The sequence below is a fragment of the Lissotriton vulgaris genome, chromosome 12, assembly GCF_964263255.1.
Source record: "Lissotriton vulgaris chromosome 12, aLisVul1.2, whole genome shotgun sequence".
NCBI lineage: Eukaryota > Metazoa > Chordata > Amphibia > Caudata > Salamandridae > Lissotriton > Lissotriton vulgaris.
The window spans coordinates 124,768,251-124,786,332 of NC_141700.1; the positions used below are offsets into that span (position 1 = coordinate 124,768,251).

Here is an 18,082-nt window from a genome sequence, read left to right on the forward strand (position 1 = left end):
TAAATCAAAAATTTGGCACTTATTAGCTGAATGGGAAATCCCTGTATCCACCCAAAAACTTGAACACTAACCAATATAGTTGGTAAGTTCTTCACAAAATGGGCCTGGGCCCTCGATTCAGCCAATGGGTTAATCTACTGTATACAAAACTAATGGCAAGGGTCTGTACTGGACGTTATAAGGTTACACCGCGGGACGCGGCAAGATTGGCCACTCTCACCATTAATATTTGTAATAGCAATGGAACTTTTAGAATGCCATCAGAGATCAGTACTGAAGGGACATGGCATAACAATGGGACAGACAGAACATATAGTGTCATTATATGCAGACGATACATTAGTGTATCTGAGCCACCCGACGCATTCCACCTCAATTTTAATTAAGGCCCTAGAAAAATTTGTGGAAGTCTCTGGCCTGCGAATTAATAAATATAAGTTGCAGCTATACCCAATAGAGAGAGTGTAGGATGGGGAAGTGTCTCAGCATGGTTGGAGCTCCCCTGGGAATTGGAATCTGTTCGATACCTAGGTATAGACATCGTTAGAGAGAATGCCTGTTTCTACGAACAAAATATGGGAAGCATAGTCAAGGGATTGCAAGGTAGTGTACACTTTTGGAATACACTGAAATTGTCACTGATTGGAAAGGCTGCACTGATTAAAATGGTTGTATTGCCTAAGTGCCTCTGTTATGCAGGGGTCCTTCTATGAAATTCTGCATATAATATTCAAGGAACTGGATGTTCTACTAACACAGCTGTTATGGAATGGGAAACGCTGCAGGGTAGGACTGGAGGTAATAAAAAGACAGTGGGAAAGAAGAGGGTTGGAAATCCCAGACTTGGAACTATACTATCTGGCATGAAAACGACAACATACAATATCATGGCTTGATACAGACCCCTCTTGGGAGATGACCCTGCTCACAGGTTCCTATGGCAGACAGCAACTAGGAGCCCTACTCCTGAAAGGAAGGGGAATACAGGGAACATATCCTCCTGTGATAAGATTAATGGCCAGAATATGGGATAGGACAGTAAAAACGATTATTAAAAGAGGGCCCTATGCATCAGACGCAGACACCTGGATCAAACCACAGTTTGCCCAGATAGCGCAGGCAATGACAGTTGAGAAGTGGAAGGAGGGGGGCTGCCTGATGCTCTCAGATCTATATCCAGAGAGCAGGTTCATAACATACCAGAATGCGGTAGAAACATTTAAATTGGGAAGATGGACAATTCCTAAAGATGGCAGCCACGGCCGACAGCTATGGCCGACATTTCCTGAAGCCCCAGATCATTCACAAACATTGATTACCATGAACACAATGGCGGGAGGTCAGAGGTTTGTAACCCACCTTTATAGAGCATTGAGGGAAGATAATCGGGGCAAGAACCTTAAGATTGAGAAGAGGTGGGAAGAGGCCAGCGACCAACCGCTGATGCCGACAAATTGGAAACAAATACATTAAGGAGTCCGTAGAGTATCAATATATGCCAGGTTTATGCATATACAGTATAAATAATATTTTTCACATGACGCATCTTTCACCTAAGCGACTATACACCATAAATACAACGCTACACCCGCAATGTCCCCGGTGTCAGCACATGCAGGTCGATTTTGTGCACATGGTTTGGCACTGCCCCAAAATACAAGAATATTGGACTGAAATTCTAGATCAACTTTTTTTTTTTTAAACTTTATTTTCATCGATTTATCATAAAACAACAGCACATGTACGATCCAATACAGTTATCTTTAGTAAGTACATCATAGATATTGTGTTATCTAGTATAGTTCACATTGTAAAGGATACAGTTACCTCGTAATGTCAGCAATGGATATAATATACAATACGGTATATGACATTTGCTCGTCAACCAACTTGTCCCGTGTTTAAATGCCACTCTCGTGTTTGAATACATCCCGAGAATGGTATGCCATCAGCAATCCAGTAAAAATCTCCCACAACAGAAAGTGCTGTTATGAGAAGAATACCACGGAGCGAAAACCAGTAGTGTTATATAAATCCTCTTCTTGCTCATCAAGGTGTATTCCATATTATCTATCCTATACCCGCGGGTACTATCCCCGAACTAGACTGGGAGGCAGAGGAGTTGCGCAAATTATCAATATATGCCATATATGGCCCCCAGATATTCTTGGGGCGGGCAGTGCTGGACAATAGCCTAGAGTAGATTTTGCTATGTATACTACAATGTGCTAGGCTATTCAACCAGCCTTGCAACGTGAGAGAAACTTTGCTACCCCAGTGTAACGCTATCTCCTGTTTTGCTAAGAGATGGCCAAGGAACCAACGTTTGACTGTTTTGGGAAAATTAATCGTGTAACCCATCAGAGCCACTTCCGGTATAAGAACAAGTGTGAGCCCAAGAATGTCCCCTAGTGTTTTGTGCACCTGTACCCAATAGGAGTGTATGTGTGGGCATGTCCAGGTTAGGTGAGCAAAATCTGCGTGCTGGGCGCCATATTTCCCATATGTGTGTGGCCTATCGGGGTCAATTTTATGCAATTTGGCCGGTGTCATGTAGATTCTTGGGAGAAATTTAAAGTGTAATCATTTATGACAACTATTTAGTGAGACATACTTTGTGACTTTGCAGCAGTCAGTCCACTGGTCGTCTAAAATCGGACGCCCTAAATTGGCCTCCCAATCCGCTCTGACTTTATCATCCACGATAGGGACCAGTGCTATGCATAGCTTATATAGTTTGGAAATTATGTGTGTTCCACTCTTATTCTCAATCAGGAGAGACAGTGGTTTGAAGGAGATGGGCTCCAGCGGGAAGCCACTGATTGTGGCTATTAATACAGAATATAGTCTCTAAATAACGAACTTGTCCATGGCTGTGGCCTCTTGGAAGCGAACTGCCTCAGTAGCCGAGAAGACGTGCCCACCCGGGCACAAATCACCTACCGTGCTAATGTCAAATTTAGTTAGCATACATTGCACCATTCTCTCTCCTGTTATGGGAAGCCAACGAGCATTCGGCAGCGGAAGGGCAGAGGAATATAAAACTGCAGTGCCAGTGTAGCAGATAAGCCTGTTCCAAGCCCAGCTGGTGGTCGAAACCATTTGTATATCTACTGGACTCCTGGGTTCGACCCTGGGCAAAACGGCAGCTAATCTCTCAGGGAGGACGAAGTCAGCCTCTGGGTGCAGAAATAGGATCCTTGCATCTGGGTGGTACCAGGCAAAGGCATAACTGCACTGCGCCACTATATACTATAAATAAAAGTCCGGCACTCCAAATCCTCCTCTATCATACAGTAAGGTGAGTATCTTCCATCGTACGCGTGGTCTCCCGCCTCCCCATACCAGTCAGATAAGGTGGGATCGCAGTGTTCTGAAGAAACTGTGTGAGGGGTACTGGGGTATTTTTTAAAAGATATAAAAATTTGGGTAGGACCATCATCTCAATTATGGAGATTCTGCCTGCCATGGATAAAGGGAGTCATAACCATTTCTCCACCTGAGTCTCAAGTTTCACAACCGCTGCACCGTAATTAAGGCACATAATCTGGTCCTGATCCAAGTGTACATGAATACCCAGATATTTGACAGAATCCGGGCACCATTCCAAAGGGAACTCGCATTCCCAAGGGATCGTACTGCTAGTCAAGGGAAAAATAATCTATTTGAGCCAAATAATACCCAACCCAGAATGTTGCCCAAAGCTAAGGATTTCCGGGATCAGGGGGCTAGGTTCAGTTGTGGTTCTCTAACATAAAGAATAGTATCATCAGCATATAATGAAGCCAAAAGAGGGCCCGTTCGAAATTGTAGTTCATTATGCAGAAGACGTTCCTGAAAACGTCGTATCAGAGGTTCCATGGAAAGAATGAACAGAAGGGGTGACAGAAGACATCCCTGACGTGTACCTCGAGATAGTGTGAAAGGGACAGAAATAGTGCAGTTTATGTGAAACCTTGCCGTAGGCAGACTATAAAGTAAGCCTACAGTAGATATGAAACCCACTGGCATACCCATACCACACATTATGGATAGAAAAAGGACCATTCGAGTGTGTCAAAGGCTTTTTCGGTGTCTAGCAGAATAGCCGCGGCCGGAGTTTCGGGATTAATCCTATGCAATACTGCGAACAAGGTCCGTAAATTTAATACGGTCGAACGATGTGGGACGAAGCCTGATTGCGCTGGGGAGATAATGTACTCCATTAATTGCGACAGTCTGTTGGCTACAATTTTAGCTAATATTTTATCTATATGATCCGCAAAGGAAGGGGCCTTTACCGGGCTTCGGCAAAAGAATAATAACTGCTTCGCTTAACGTAGGAGGCAGAATTTGCTTTTCCAGGGACTCGGCATACACCACGATCAATTTCGGTGCTAGAAGGTCAGAGAAGGCCTTATAGAACTCTTCAGTAAACCAATCTAGTCCAGGGACGGAAGAGCTATGCAGTACTTTAATCGCCCCACGCACCTCAGTCACTGTGATTGGCTCTGCCATGAATTCCTGCATGTTTTTTGTAGGTAGACTAAGGCAATTTCCGAGATAATACTTTTGTGCGGACTCGTCAGAGCTGTGTCTCGATGTGTATAACGTAGTGTAGTAGGATAAGACTTCATCTCTGTTATCTGTGGGAGTCGTGAGCAGCGTCCCGTCGTTGTTACAAATCTCTGTGATATATGGTTTGCTGTAGGGTGGCCTAAGGGTATGAGCCAGTGTACGGCCTAATTCTAGATCAACTTAACAGGGTGACAGGATGGAAGGTAGCCTTTGAAATACGGACCTGTTTTCAGGGCCTGATACCTAGAAATCCAAAACAAAAAAGACTAGCAGATGATTTTTGATACTTGGACTTACAAAATCCAAGAGACGTATAGCTATACACTGGTTAACCCCGCAGGGCCCAACTATAGATAAGTGGAGGACAGACCTTAAGGAATGGGCAATGGCGGAAGAGGACCACATGAGGAAAACTAGAAGGGACGCGGGGTTGCTGGAGGGGCTGCAGGTATGGGGGATGATGATCCAATAGGCAGTATATCAAACTCCACCCAGACAACAAGACCCATCTAAGGGGGAATAACAGGAATTGGAGGATATTCACAGTCAGGAAGTGCGAACCAGTGATAATCAATGGCACACCTAAAGTATACAATAAGACAAATTTGCATGGAGGAAGCATGTATGGGGGGGGCGGGGGGGAGTTGGGAGTTTTGAAATTATGTCCTTTTTACATTCATGTAAAGCAACTGAAAGAAGGACCTTAAACAAGTAGAAAAAAGTTAAACAGTAATAGATGTTGTACAGCATTGCATATTTAGTAAATGCCTGTAAGTGAATGTTGCTTACTCATTGAAACAAAGAAATGTTAAAAACCTAAATATCTTCAAGTTATTTTCAGAAACTAACAACACACGAGAGCCCACAATGAGACACCTCGTCATTTATAAAAATATAATTAGGCACAAAATTGATATGGAAACAAATAGTTCCGTTTCTAACACTAATCAGTCTCCATTTACTAAGCATTCGGAACAAAATGACACCAAGCTCTTAAAAAAGCAGTGGGCCCTAAAACACCAAACTACAAAAATATAGACGCCCTGATCCAGGAGCCCATTACTGTACAATCAAACAAAGAGATCCAAGCAATCAACACTAGACTTGGCTATCATTTATACTGCAAAAAACTACTACTCCTACTAATGCAGGTCAGAATGGTTTCAACTACAACGACTACAACCCAAGCCAGAAAATGTCCATGAAATTGACTAACTAGAAATAAATATCTAGAGCACAGCAGAATGGGCCAAACCAAGACCACGAAGATGCTAGAACGTTCATCTTGATTGTTTATATTTACACCTCCAAGTCAAGTCAAAGATTTATATAGCGCGCTACATACCCGGAGGGTCTCAAGGCGCTTGAAGAAGGGTGGGGAATTACTTGTCGAATGTACAAGTTTTAAGTTGCTTTCTGAATGCCAGGTGGTTCTGAGTGAGACGGAGGGAAAGGATACAGTAGGAAAGAGATTATTTGAGGTGGGCGGTTGTCCGCCTCAAGGAAGAATAAAACTAATTTGTCAGTGAGAAACGTACAGTCACTAAATTAACCTGAGCTAAACCCCCTAGTAGCTGCGGTAGAGAGAAGGCAGGCGTAACACAGGGCAAAGTGGAAAGTATGTATGACGTATTAACACAGTAATAAAGTCAAAACACCAAGCATTAACAATCCCAAACCGAATCAGGCAAAATAGAGTGAAGTCCAATAAGCAAAACAATACCAAAATGACAAAAATTCTTTATGGGTACCTGGAGATATGATTTTTACAATTTTTAAAGAATAATAGTGCCAAAAACCACTAAGCAACAATGATGGTCTATAACGGTAAAAGTCTGCCTAGAACTTCGTGGCAGCTATGCTCTTTTTCCGTCTCACACGTGGAGTGTGCTTTGCATATATTAACACTGGAGGTGACCACGATGCAAACGAGTGTGTTTTGAATCAATCGCTCATTAAAAACACGACGTGCACAGGCAACACGAGGCCAGTGAATGAGACCTCCACAAATCATAAAGACAGCAGATGCTGTCAAACGTGCACGTGTCAGTATGATAATGTCAAGGGCACTTTTTCCCACAATTGCCGCAACAAGATGCATGGTATAGTTCAAACGCAGTTTCTGAAATTAAGTTAAATGTGGATTCTTATTCACTATAACTTATGTTTGTCTCTATATGTTTGTCTTCTATTCCTATTGTTTTTTTTCTCCACCCTGTAATAAGAGGAACACAATTGAGATGTTTCTATGAGCACAATGACGCACTTACACCTTAATAGAGGTATCATAGGAAGATAGGGTGTCTTTTCCTTGCTCCTATTTTTATTCAGGATTTCACACCGCATGGTCCTAACGAAGCGAACGAGGATCCATTAGGGACCTATTTCCTAGCGCGAAACATGCGGACAAACTTTCACACTCACAAACCCACATGGGAACTGAGAGCAGCAGAGTAATACTCTGACCTCTACGATATTTGTTATGAGGTGCTCCACCTCTTCTGTATAATTCTTTTACTCTTACCTCCCGGACTTACGAATAAAAGCTGACCTCCGGGTACCCTTGGGCTAATTTTAATACACCTGCACTAACCCCTTTTAGGCCCACACACCCACATGCACAAGTGCGGCGTCTTCTAAAAAGATTTCCGACAAAGAGCTCTCTTGCGGGCCCGTGGAGGACAGCAGCGCCACCCCCGCGAGGAGCAACTCCCGATCATGAAGCATGACACTCGCAAGTGTGTGTGAGGGCACTAATTTATAAAGGAGAAATTCCCCCACCTGCAGCAATTGGGAACCACATATAGAGCCTATTTTCCTTCTCTTTTTCTCTTCTACGTAACCAAGTTGGTTATGGTTCTTTGTTTAGGAACAGTTACCAACAAGTGATTATAAGTGAGTTCTTAGGAGCAACGGTACTGGACCTATCTTTTTTCTAAAGCTCCCCCCGCCCTTGTAGTGTTTTGTGTCTCTCTTTTATTTACCTATCACTATATGTAACTGTTGGACAGGCCGCGTGGAAGGCCCGCTCCCTCCCGGCATGGCGGGGCCCGGACCCCGGCTCTCCCTGTATACAGGACAAGAACCATCCCGGCAACCCGCTGGGGCAACCCACGACCCGTCCACAACAGAACTCCAGCCCCCGAACACCCCAGTATCGGCTGGCCCGGGCCCCCGTCAGCACCACTGCCCCGGCCCAGCCGCCATCTTTGGACACTAGATAACAAGGCTGCGTGGCCTCGGCTCGACCCCAACCCTGGGCCTGGCCAGGCCCCGACATCGAGGCACCACCATCCACCTAGGGCGTGAAGAGACCACTTGGCAGGTCAATGGGAGAAGGAGTGTCGATGGCTCCCCTCCGCCAGGTGTCGATCGCCCCCGGCCTCCCCGGGCGCTGGCTCCACCCCCCTGCTGGGTGTCTGGACTCCTTCATCCCAGACCTCCCGACCTCCAAGTGCGAGGGTCCGGACATCAAAGGAGACCAGACCTATAACTGGGGCAGCTCCAGAGCCGGAAGGCAGTTGTATCTTGGAGTCGAGAGACACCGTGAGGAACTCATCCTTGAAGGCCTGCTGGCGCTGCCGCGGCCCTTTCTTGTGAACCATCTCCAAAGCCTGCTGGCGCTGCCGCGGCCATCTTCAACGTGAACCATCGTCTTGGCCTGCTGGCGCTGCCGCAGCCTCTCTCGTCGTGCACCATCTTCGTAGCCTGCTGGCCCTGCCGCGGCCCTCCTCGTTGTGAACCATCGTCCTAGCCTGCTGGCGCTGCCGCAGCCCTCCTCGTTGTTAACCATCGTCCTAGCCTGCTGGCGCTGCCGCAGCCCTCCTCGTTGTGAACCATCAACCTAGCCTGCTGGCGCTGCCGCGGCTCATCTTTGCGGACCTCCAAGCTCGAGGATTGTGAGCTTCCCTCTTGCTGCACCTGTACCGGACCGGACCTAAGACTGTCCCGCTACCCCTTTCCCCTACAGCTACTAGAATTGGCAGGATCCTCGTATCCTGGTTCCACTGTATCGTTATCACCTTGCCTCAAGATTCGTATATAAAGTGTGTTGAACTCATCCTTGTGTGGTGTCCATCTGTGGGGGGGGGGGGGTTACTTGTCTGTACGATCGCCGGAGACGGCCCTCACCGGAGGCCTCTACCCCTGCTCTCGGCCGACCCTCCGGGTCCCCATCTAACAGTAACTATAATTTTAACAACTATATCTGTAAGTGATTCACTATTGATATATTGAGGAAAACAATATATATATATATATATATATATATATATATATATATATATATATTAATGTGCTTTTACGTACGCCTGAAAGTCTGAATTTCTAAATTACTGTCTATACTTGCACAAATGGAACTTTATTCAAGACAATCTTATATCTTTTTATTATTTTCCTTTATAAATGTATACCCTTTCTAATTAGGGCTTGATACCAATAATCAAGGATGGTCCTATTCAACCGATGGACATGTACCCCGAAAAAATATATTCAAATCATGGAAATAAATATGAATAACATTTATAAAATCATGATTGCCCATCCAGGGCTTAATAGAAAAATGTTGAGGAACATGTACTTTATGTTTGCATGAATTAGATAATTTTAATAATGAATTGATTTATATCATTGCTATAATTGGGGATCCCAATGAAAAGACAGTTGGAATAATAACTGACATTTAGGATGGTTGGACCTGCAGTTGAATATGAGGTTATACTGTTAAGAAACAATAAGCATTCAAAGATGGCCGACTCAAGAATATACCATTGTAAGTTCTGCTCTTTGTTGATTTCACTGACAGTGAATAGCTTCCTTTTTCTGTTTCCTTTATTTTCAATGGCAGAATGAAATCGAGCCACACCAAGATTGAGTAAGGCGAACATGCAAAAACGCGTCTGTCCGGTGTTTTTAACGTGTTGGCAATAAAATCTAACAAGGATATTCCCGGTGCGCACCTCATTGTTTGTGGTCACTACAAGATTCCTGTTGTGGAATTATATATATATATATATATATATATATATATATATATATATATATTTATTAATTGACTTATAAGTACAATGCCTAAAGGTCTGCATTTCTCACTTACTATTCATACTTGCACATATGGAATTTTATTCAATACAATCATTTATCTTTTTATTATTTTCCTTTATAAATGCATACCCTTTCTATAAAGTTCTGCATCTACATATTGTTTTACTTTACTCCTAAGAAAGAAGGAACGTCTAGCTCCCTCAATGCACCACTCTATGTCTCATCCTATACCTCTCTCAGTATATCCTCTATCTCCACTCTCAAACTCATCCCAAACCTCATTTTACTACTATGATCTCCCAAAGATCCTTTCTTGACTCTTCCCTTCTTTATTCCTCCTTGACTCGCCCCAAACTTTATTTTACTATTATGATCTTTAATAACGCTTTCTAGATTCTTCTCTCCCCTATCCCTCATTTAACTCATCCCAAACCTCATCTAACTAATACGATCTCCCAAATAACACTATATAGACCATTGGTACTCACAAACATTTCCTTGGGGGTCACAAAGTACTGTCAGTGGCATGCCCGATGGCCGCACCTATGCTAGCAAGGCAAGGGTCAGAGTGATGAAAGGAGGGCGTAGGGGGACGTGAAGCAGATGTGTGGTGTGGACTTCTGTCTGTCACCAAGGCTGTATTCTCATGCACCAAGAATTAAAGTCAAAGCATTACCTTCTAATGTAAAACGTGAAAGAGAAAGATTCTCATTTGGTGGCTGAATTGCAAAACTTGAAACCAAAAAATACCTGGCATCAGTCCTGGCTTCTCCACTTGAACAAACTGTGTGATCCTATGCAATTAGTTAATTTCACTTTACCTCCTTTTTCTTCATTACCACATATGAGAGCCCTTTGAAATACACAAGTTCAGGGGGTATGCTGTATAGAAACAGTCTCTTGTGTTTTATTTAATAAACTATAAGGTTCCAATTATATAAGAACAAAGGATACACACAAGGTGCACCGGACTAATGGCTTGACTCTTGGTTCACAGATGGTATTGTTTTCAGAATGGGGGTGGAATGAATGTCTCCAAGATCATGTTTAAAACGATCACTGCTAATGAAGGTCTCTCAATGCACTGATTTAATCTGATCTACTAAGGTAAAACGCTCATGCAGGTTAATATAACACACTTTTTTGAAGTTTGCAAAGAGTTTACCATGTTTTAACATGTTTAGTGCAAGATGTCTTTAAAACTAAAGGTATTCCTAAAGATAAGGTGCCTAGGACACCTTAGTTGCTGTTTTACCGTTACTTTACTTGTAAATAATATATGCCCATTTCACAGCTTTATGGATGATCCTGCTCTGTCAGGTGAACAGAAGCCCAGTGCTGCTGTTTACCAGAGGAACAAAATCAAAGGTCAGGTGGAGTATCTCTGATCTAAACTCTTCCCTCATCTATCTTATTCAACCTAACAGACTCACATGTCCACCGCCTAAAATTAACATCTTATATTTCCCTATACTAATCCACCACTATTACTTTGGGTTCCGGGGTAGCCTGCTACCCACCGAAAAGTGCTTCAACGTCTCGTCAGAGTAAGCGCCATATAAATACATTTACAATATGCTGACTTTTTATACAGTATGATTTAAACCAACAATCAAATGTGACTTGATTTTAAAAATATGTGTTGTCTAAAAACATATACGTTTGTAGATTGAGAGAAATCATAGTCGCCTTTAGTCGAGGTGCAGGAAAGTCGGACCTTCTAACAGTTATTTATTATTGTATTATAGAGATTTGTTAAGCGCACGGCTACCCCCGACGGGGGTGTCAGTTACCACCGCCCCAGCGCAACTACTTGTAGAGTGGCAGTTAACGACCCCCTCTATGTGAGAAGAGGAGGTCGTTCAAGCAATTGTAGGTGTGTGAACACTGGCTTGTCCCACCCTCGGGTGGAGCAGTTACTCCTCACTTCGGAAGACATCCTTTGCACGTTCACACCTGTGAGACGATGCAGTCTGTGCGTGGACTGTTGCTGCCTCTATTGTTGGTGTGTTTGGGGTGGAACCCCTTACATGTAGCTCTGGCGTGCCAGCAGTGTTCCTTTCAACGGTGTATGTAGTTGGTTACAAGTTAACCACACACCCTTTGTATGTGGGAAGGTCAGGTGTGAACGTTAAAAGCAGGAGAGTTGGAGGACCCGTTGGGGTCACTCGCCATTAGGAGTGTTGCATGGGGGCGGGGGTGTATAGCCTCTTACCTCCTTCCCGGGACTCCGAAGAAGCCCCTGAACTGGTCATACACGCTCATGGTGAAAGCAGCGCCCCTCGGGAACTGAAAAGGGTACGGTTTAAGGCCACCGGGGCACCGAAACCAACAGTGCGTCAGCTGAGCCTACCTAACTGTCACGCTGCCGGAAGACAGGCAGAGTCGGACAAATGCCGTAAACTGCCACACTGCCGGAAAACGAGAGGTAACGACTGTCGTTAAATCTCACCCTTGCCCGACCTATGATGATTTGAGTGCAGCCCGAACAGGGGTCAGCCGGTCGACCTCACTATGTCGCCGGAAACGTACTGTTTGAGTTGGACGAGCTTAAAATAATGTATCTTCTGCTGTAAATTTAGCCTCTATGAAATATGTTCCTTGTTCACTGATCCAGAGAAGGAGAGGTCATACATGCCAACATTTCAGAAGAGCAAAGTGGGAGAATTAAAAAAAAAATCGGGAGAATGGGGCATTGAATCGGGTTATGGGCTTTGGAAGTGGCTGCTGCAGGATCGGACATTTGAAACACAAATGCACGTGTTTTTTAAAACTTTCAGATGCACGGAGCGCAATGGCAGGAAGAGAGAGGGTGATGCAAGTGTTGTGCACTGGCCTGGCAGGTTGCTGCCAGTGCATGCACTCCTCCCCCCCCCTCCTGTGTGGCAGCCTGGGCTGTAACAGCTTCCCCGCGCGCACACAGCAGCCCCAGTACTTCACACGTCTTTAAAAGACCATTGCCTTGTTAATGACGCTTTGATGGTTTTTCACCCTGATGGAGCAAGGATTTGCCCATAAAGCGCCTTGCTCGTATGCAAAACCCTTGTCTAAACTGCATAATAATATTAACCTCGTTATTCGTCATTTATAAAGCGTTTTCCCAACACGCGGGTGTCCCCAGGATGCTTGCTTGTTTGTCTTTTCCGTACTAAAACGAAGCTTGCACTGAAAATGGCTGCTTTGCCGAAATTCAGTCTGCGCATGCGTCGGTCATACCCATGTGATGTGACGCACTCGCATTCTGGAGGGATTCTGTGCTCATGCGCATTGATGCTAAATATGGTGTCATGTGCTTATCTAGGTTCCTGATCGATACTGTGACCTTATGCCCCTATTCGGCTATAAAGCCCTTTGTTCCCTATATTGGCATAACCGTTCAAGTACGATTTTCTGTAAAGTCATCTCTGGCCTCACACGAGCACAGCCACAGAGCCACATTCCAGCATGACTCTCTGCTACTTCCTTTGCGACCAATTAGTGCAATGACAGAGCAGCAGTCACTATCTGATACTCCTAGATAACACTCCGAGTTCTTCAACAAGATAAAAACTTAGCAAACCTGGAAATCCCCGCTTGCTATGTTTTGATTAGTAATAGAACTCTAATGAGCAACTGATAGCTGCCACTTCCTAGTGACATCTTTAATTGACGTCTTATGTCCAGCAAACTTGCGTCAAACCCGGCACCTGTCAGGTATAAATATTACCAACATTGCCTTAAGCAATGCGAAGCTGTGAGCTGTTAGCTGTGAGCTACTGTTGCTGATGCCAGCTGCCTGCATGACCCCGTGTTGGTAAAAACTAGCACTCTGTCGCTGCAGCCTGCTATCCTGTGGTGGTGAAGCTACTGATTACCATTATCGCCGCTACAGCGCGACCTATGGTGCAGTACGCTTGAGGAGCCGTGCAGCCGTCCTCTGCGAAGACATCCAGCCCAGCTGCCCGCGGACGCTGTCACCCCTCCTTCCTCGACGCGCTGAGAGAAGCCGCTGCCTTTCTCGTGCAGAGAAATCCAGTCCCGGCGCTTCCGGTTTACCCTCGCGGGTGACTGGGATATCGAGAGAGACCCCTGAAGGAGATACCAATCCTCCATCATTCTATTCAGAGGTATGGTGTTGACTAAACCCTTAGAAGAGAATTCTTGAAACAAACCTTGGCAAAACCAACTTAACTTAAGCTACTTACTTACTCCCCCTTCTCACGTGTTAGGCTTAGGTCAGGCACACTGGGGTAGGCTTAGTTAGAAGCACCAGTTGAGTATGTTAGCCTAATGTATATATGACTGTATATATGTTTTATTACTTTTAAACCATTGTATGGCTAAGAAACCATATCAATGCTTTTACAGTTCTATTTTGCTATTCTTATCTTACTGTACGTACTTTTTATAATAACAGTTATTGCAATTGTGGCAATACATTTCTCTTGTACGAGAAGAAAGACTGTTCAATAAATGTTAACCCTTTATTGATACACGCCCGTCTCTCTATTCTCTACATACTGTGAAAGTAAACTGCACTAGACTGACTGAGTGAAATCTATGTCTATTGTTTCACACGACCCTAGAGATCGACTCTTGATCTGAGGAGCAAAGTTGTCATGTTGCACGGTTGTTGGAAAGCTGAATCCCTTCTTGTCTGTGCCAAGGAAGCTGATCACTTCCTATGCAGAGAAGAAAGTTTCCAGTGACCTCTGAGCTAGTTGGTAACACAACCCAATTAAGTTTAGCATAGTCAGTGGAGGCCTGGAATATAAGCAGTTCCACGTCGATACTACTGTTTATGTTATTCCAATGCGCAGGGCCTAGTGGGAAACTAGGAACTACACTACATGGCGCCCAACGTGTTTTGTCAAAACATTGCACCAGAAAGCAGATACTTGACCGCTTTCTCCGCATTTGGGTCACAGAAAAAATTCTGTCGACTCCCACAGGGGTTCAAGAACAGCCCAGGACTATTCTCAGCTAGGGTAACAGAGTTACTACAAATCTATGATGATGAAGCATTATCTTACGTAGATGATATTTATCTCACAGACGATGACTTGGATACTCACTTGAAAAGGGTGAACACCATTATACTTGGGTTCGCAGCAGAGGGTTACAAATTCAACTTTAAAAAGTCCCGAATTGCCCATCTGACAGTACTATTTTTAGGGTACGAATTATCAAGTGAAGGAAAAAGCCTAGCGGACAACTTCTTAGAGAAGTGCGCTGTACTCCAAGCTCCAAAAACACTGAAGAATTTACAATCCATACTAGGTTTTCTGAATTTCGGAAGAACTTACATCCTAAATTACGCAGAGAGGGTTAAACCTCTCTACGAACTAATGAAACCTGATTTAAAACAAATCAATTGGACTCAAAAACACACAGAAATTTTGAGATCGCTGCAAACAGACATGTTAGCAAAAACAAAATTAGATACGCGTGACAACACGATCGATCTTGTAATCCGAGTCATCCCAGGAAGATGCGGATTCACATACCTAACCTCTAATGAGGGAGAAAAGGTACCAATTTCAATTAAGTCTCACTTGTACACACAAGCAGAAAAAACATTCAGTCGCACAGAAAAAACTGTGAACGCAGTGCAAATCGCATTAGCAAATGAAAGAGAACTAGCACACGGCAAACGGATTAATATCCTTACAGCGGAATCCGCCTTCGAAGCGCTATTCAGCCCAGTAAACCTGCCTACAGTGTCACTGGATCCGAAATGGATACAGTGCATAGATTCTCTAGGAGCGGAAGATGTGAAATACTATTTCGCCCCGCAATTTGAAGAACTGAATGATTTAGAATATGAAGAAGAATATCCTCTGCCAATCGAAATTCTGCCTCTCCCACAATACGCCTGTATAATCTATACAGATAGCTTTGTACAGCATTTTAATGTAGAGAGTAAATCCTACAATGCAGCATGTGCGATCATTAAAGGTCGTTGGCTGTGCGGTAAATTCAGACCGAAAGTAACAAAAACTGAATCTGTAAGAAACTGTTCGGTTCAGAGAACTGAAATCAGATCTTTAAAGATGGCGCTCGAAAATGCAGAACGCGAATTCCCCACACTTATAGTGTGCGATTCTCATTTTTGCGTCAATTCTTACAACAATAAACTGCAGAGTTGGATTGAAAACGACTACAAAGATGACACAGGTGCCACAATAAAGCATAAATTGCTCTGGAACGAGGTAGCTCTTTTACACAAAGAACTACAAAAGACTCATGTGATTCACGCACAGAGTCTTCAACGTGATGGCGTTCACGTTGCAGGGAATTCATTGGCTAATACAGCCACCGCGGAAGCAACTAAACCGGCTTCCGTAGCCACAAAAAAGCGTACAGATAAGTATATAGACGGGGAAACCATGCTGGCAGTAAAAACGACCGTAAAAGGCGACTGTGCAGCACTACCCGTAAACTATCCACTCAATTATGCATACATAATCGATGCAAACTCCGTTCCTTTTGCTCGAATCCCTGGAGTGGGGGATAGAGTAATTCCAAACAGGAGCAGGAGGGGCTTCCTATTACTGGAAGCACACATGGGGTTGGGTCTGAAACACCAAACAATCAAAGCCTCTCTGAAAGAATTACAATCAGAGTACTGGTGGCCAGGAATGAGTATAGATATTCAATGTTTTGCTCAAAAATGTGAAGACTGCAACAGAGATCGCAGTAATGAACAGGCCAGTGTAGTTTCAGGATCCCTTCTAGACAGCATAAGGCGGTCTATCGGCGCAATCAAAGAAGAGAAGCGCGTCCCAGTGTACAACGTTTAAGACGAAATACACTTAAAAAATGAGGCCTCCAGCGCTCGGCTGACGCTAGAACGGTTATAAAAGATTTGCGAGTCCATATCGGCACATACGCAATTACCACGTTCCATTCTGACCAGGGTCCTGCTTTCAGCTCTCGAGCCTATAGGGAGGCCATGGCCAGCATGGGAATTGGGTTGCGGTATTCTTGTCCGTCGCATCCCGAAGGGAATAGTGTGGTAGAAAGAAAAAACCGGGATATAAAGCAATCTATAACAGCGAAGGTATTAGGTTCAGGCGCTGGGTGGGTCAAACATTTAATAAGTGTCCAGACTAGTCTTAACAACATGCCAAGAAATTCTCTAAAAGGTTTCAGCCCATACGAACTATTGTTCGGAATAAGAATGAACGTTCAGGACCTCGATAGTCAGATGTCAGTGGTACAAAAAGAAACAAAGCAGTTTGAAGTAAAAGACCGTTTGGCTGTTTTACAGGAACTGAATGAAACAAGAAAATCATTAAGCAACATAAAGTTAAAGCAACAGCCAAATACCACTGACGAGGCACCACCCGCAACAGCCCCAGCAAGGCCTGTCTGGATTCCAAAGATTGGGGATCTAGTCAGAGAAAAGATCGCGGTTAAGAAGGAATTTGGGCCTTCTTACAGAAAAGCAGTACCTGTCTTAGCAGTCACCGGAACAAGATCAGTTGTGCTACCGCCCCTTGCTGGTAAAAAGGAGAACAGAATCGTGTCCATCGATCTGGTAAAACCACAAGCATGTGGCCTATAATCAACAGTAGGCCCAGTGGACTCCCAAGAAACAACAGAATACCCAAACTTGCAACAATCCAAGAGGTTCAAACTGAAAGACTCATCACATTCGATCAGCCTGCAGTGCACAATGAAGGACTATGCAATAATGCCATGGAACTCGTGCCTCTTGAAACAGAGATTGAAACAGTTCGTCAAGAAACAACACCAGTCTACAATGATGTGGCATCAGAAAGTGCTACCGAGAGACAGATTGAAAGAACAATCCCATCAATTGACAGAACTGCCTCTGGTTATTTCATCAACTTCGACAACTTCTCTGAAGATTTAAAACGATCCCGAAGTGATGCCAGAAACAAAAAAGTCTTTTAAAGAAAAAGCAACGGAACTCTTTCATCAACTGAAGGAAATCTACCTCATTTCCCCTTGGCTAGAGTTCTGGTTCGGTCTAGGTGTATTTTTCCTCCTGCTTTGGCTCATCATGGTACTGTGTTTGGGAAAATTCATTGAAGGAAAATATATTACAATGGACACAGCAAGTCAGAACATCAACCTAGTCCTGAAACCACACAGATCATCCCACGTAAAGAAAAGAGAACTGTCAACAGTAAATGTCACAGCAATTCCAATACCTGGTGGGGTAGTATGGGAGAAAACAGACTATGAGATCTATGGTCCGGTCGAAATCCTGAAGTATCCTCATCAACTAAAGGTTTCCTTAAGTGACTTTGTTACACCTAGTACATTCTCTGATGATTGGGACTTTAACAGTATTAATGACATGATGTCTGATTTAGTAATGTCAGCTAGATTCACAGATCATGATTATTTACAAGGTTCATCTAGTTATGAGCAGTTATTCTGTTACACCCACTATGGGGATCATTACTTGCATAAATCTGCACAGCCTAGAAATGTTTTTATGTATAATCAATGGGAACATTGTTCTACA

The 18,082-nt window shown here is 43.9% G+C and overlaps 1 protein-coding gene across 1 annotated transcript in view; it reads right to left on the reverse strand.

Moving 5' to 3' along the window:
• HAX1 (HCLS1 associated protein X-1) overlaps nt 1–12,018 on the reverse strand; it is a 42,524-nt gene extending 30,506 nt beyond the window's left edge. The window contains exon 1 of the mRNA XM_086947501.1: nt 11,816–12,018. Within this exon, the coding sequence (XP_086803627.1) occupies nt 11,816–11,865 (50 nt within the window). The 5' untranslated portion in view covers nt 11,866–12,018. The remainder of the gene's footprint in view (nt 1–11,815) is intronic.
• Between the last annotated feature and the right edge of the window lie 6,064 nt (nt 12,019–18,082).